This window comes from Loa loa, assembly GCF_000183805.2.
Source record: "Loa loa unplaced genomic scaffold supercont3.961, whole genome shotgun sequence".
NCBI classification, from domain to species: Eukaryota; Metazoa; Nematoda; class Chromadorea; order Rhabditida; family Onchocercidae; genus Loa; species Loa loa.
Window position 1 is genome coordinate 1 of NW_018109141.1, and position 1,872 is coordinate 1,872.

At 26.4% G+C, this 1,872-nt stretch overlaps 1 protein-coding gene across 1 annotated transcript; it reads right to left on the minus strand.

Annotated features, from left to right (window-relative positions):
* Positions 1–757: 757 nt before the first annotated feature.
* Positions 758–1,081, minus strand: LOAG_15163 (hypothetical protein; the record flags this gene model as incomplete). Its single annotated transcript, XM_003150655.1, has 1 exon — positions 758–1,081. The coding sequence occupies one exon, from the start codon at positions 1,079–1,081 to the stop codon at positions 758–760; it is 324 nt and encodes a 107-aa protein (XP_003150703.1).
* Positions 1,082–1,872: the final 791 nt, after the last annotated feature.

Sequence of the window (1,872 nt, forward strand, 5' to 3'; positions counted from 1 at the left end):
TTAGCAATATTTCCTAACAGCTACCGTTCTTCCTCTACTCATATCAGGAAGAAGAACAGATCAGAAAACAAAAATTTGCAAGCATTTAAAGTAAAGTTGGCAGAGTGGGACAAATAGTTTGAAGTGCAATACCCTAAAGAATTCTTCAACAATGGATCAAACAAATTGGAATTTGCAAAATTTTTGAAAGCGTAAAACTTACAACAAATGTCCTTAGCATAATGTTTCGAGACAAATTCACATACAAAATTGCTATTAACATCCTTCTTTTTTTTTTTTTAAATTAAACTTTTTTATTCGAATATTAATTATCCAATTATTAGTAATTCTAGCAATAATTCCATTCTAACAATTCATATTTGTTCCAATTCATACATTTACTTTGATATAGGTAAGACAAAAAAATCCATCAAATACTAAAATTCCTTTTAATATAAGTTATATTTATGCATATAAAATGTCACTGTATCATTAAAATATTCCGTATTCTTTCAAAAAATGTCAAATGCTTTTTAATAAATGCGCCTGTCAAATGAATTCAATGTTTTTATATGTCATATATATTTTCTTATTCTTATTAAACTAAATTTTAATATTTTTTAACCGAAATTACCAAATTATCCCATAAAAATATGTTTAAAAATTTTTAAATTAATAAAGTATAGTTGAGCAGATATGTTTAGCATTATCTTTTCTTTTTTTGAAAATAGTACTTTGATATGATCTAATACCTTTTGAAATCTTTCTTTTAAACTCATTACAAAAGCCAGTGATATATATTAAGAGGCAGCAGTAGTAGTGGTAGTTGTTGTTGTTGTTGTTGTTTATTGCTGTTGTTATTGTTGTTGCTGTTGTTTGTTGCTGCTGTTGTTGTTGTTTGTTGTTGTTGCTTGTTGCTGTTGTTGTTGCTTGTTGTTGCTGTTGCTGCAGTTGTTGTTGTTGTTGTTGTTGCTGTTGTTTGTTGCTGCTTTGTTGTTTGTTGTTGCTGTTGTTTGTTGTTGTTGTTGTTATTGTTGTTGTTTGTTATTATCGTTGTTGTTGTTATTGTAGTAACAGTAGTATTGTCATAAAAAAACAACATTTTAAGTAATACAATATTCCTATTCATCCGTTAATTTCATGAAAACAAATGAAAGAAATTTGATTATGTCTAACATGGGTACAGAAAAAAAAATTTTTATTTGCATTAAAAATGAGGAATAGTGGTATAATCAAATTTTTCGCCAAAGTTTATTCATTTATTTATTTATTCATTCGTTTCTTTTTTATCGAATCGTCTAGAAAAATTTGGATAAGATTTTTAGATCCAATTTCGAAAAAAAAAAGACAAAGCATTTGTTAGAATTATTTTGTCATTTTATACCATTTATTTGATACTATCACACAATACTTTTTGGGTTTATCGATAAATGATGTTATCATTTATCAGTTGAATATAAATTGGCATTCATCATGAATGCCAAAAGCAACAATATTCTAATCTTTATCATAAATACTTTTAAGAATACTGATTATTAATTAAAATTCATTTGAAAAAAACTTGATTGGTTACTCTTGTTATGTTGAATTACAAATATATAATTTTAAAATTGTTTACTATGTTATAGTGTCTATCTTAATAATCTTCCTCAAATCTCTAAAATGTCATCAGCTGTCACCATTCATGTAATGGCATGAAACCATTCATTCATTGTGAATGGTTTGCAATTTAGATAACGTAATCAAATATATTTCATTAAATATTTAAATTTATCAAAATTATAACCTGAAATAACTTAATTTCTACATGTATATGTATGAGTGTGTATGTATGTGTGTGTGTGTGTGTGTGTGTGTGTGTGTGTGTGTGTGTGTGTGTGTGTGTGTGTGTGT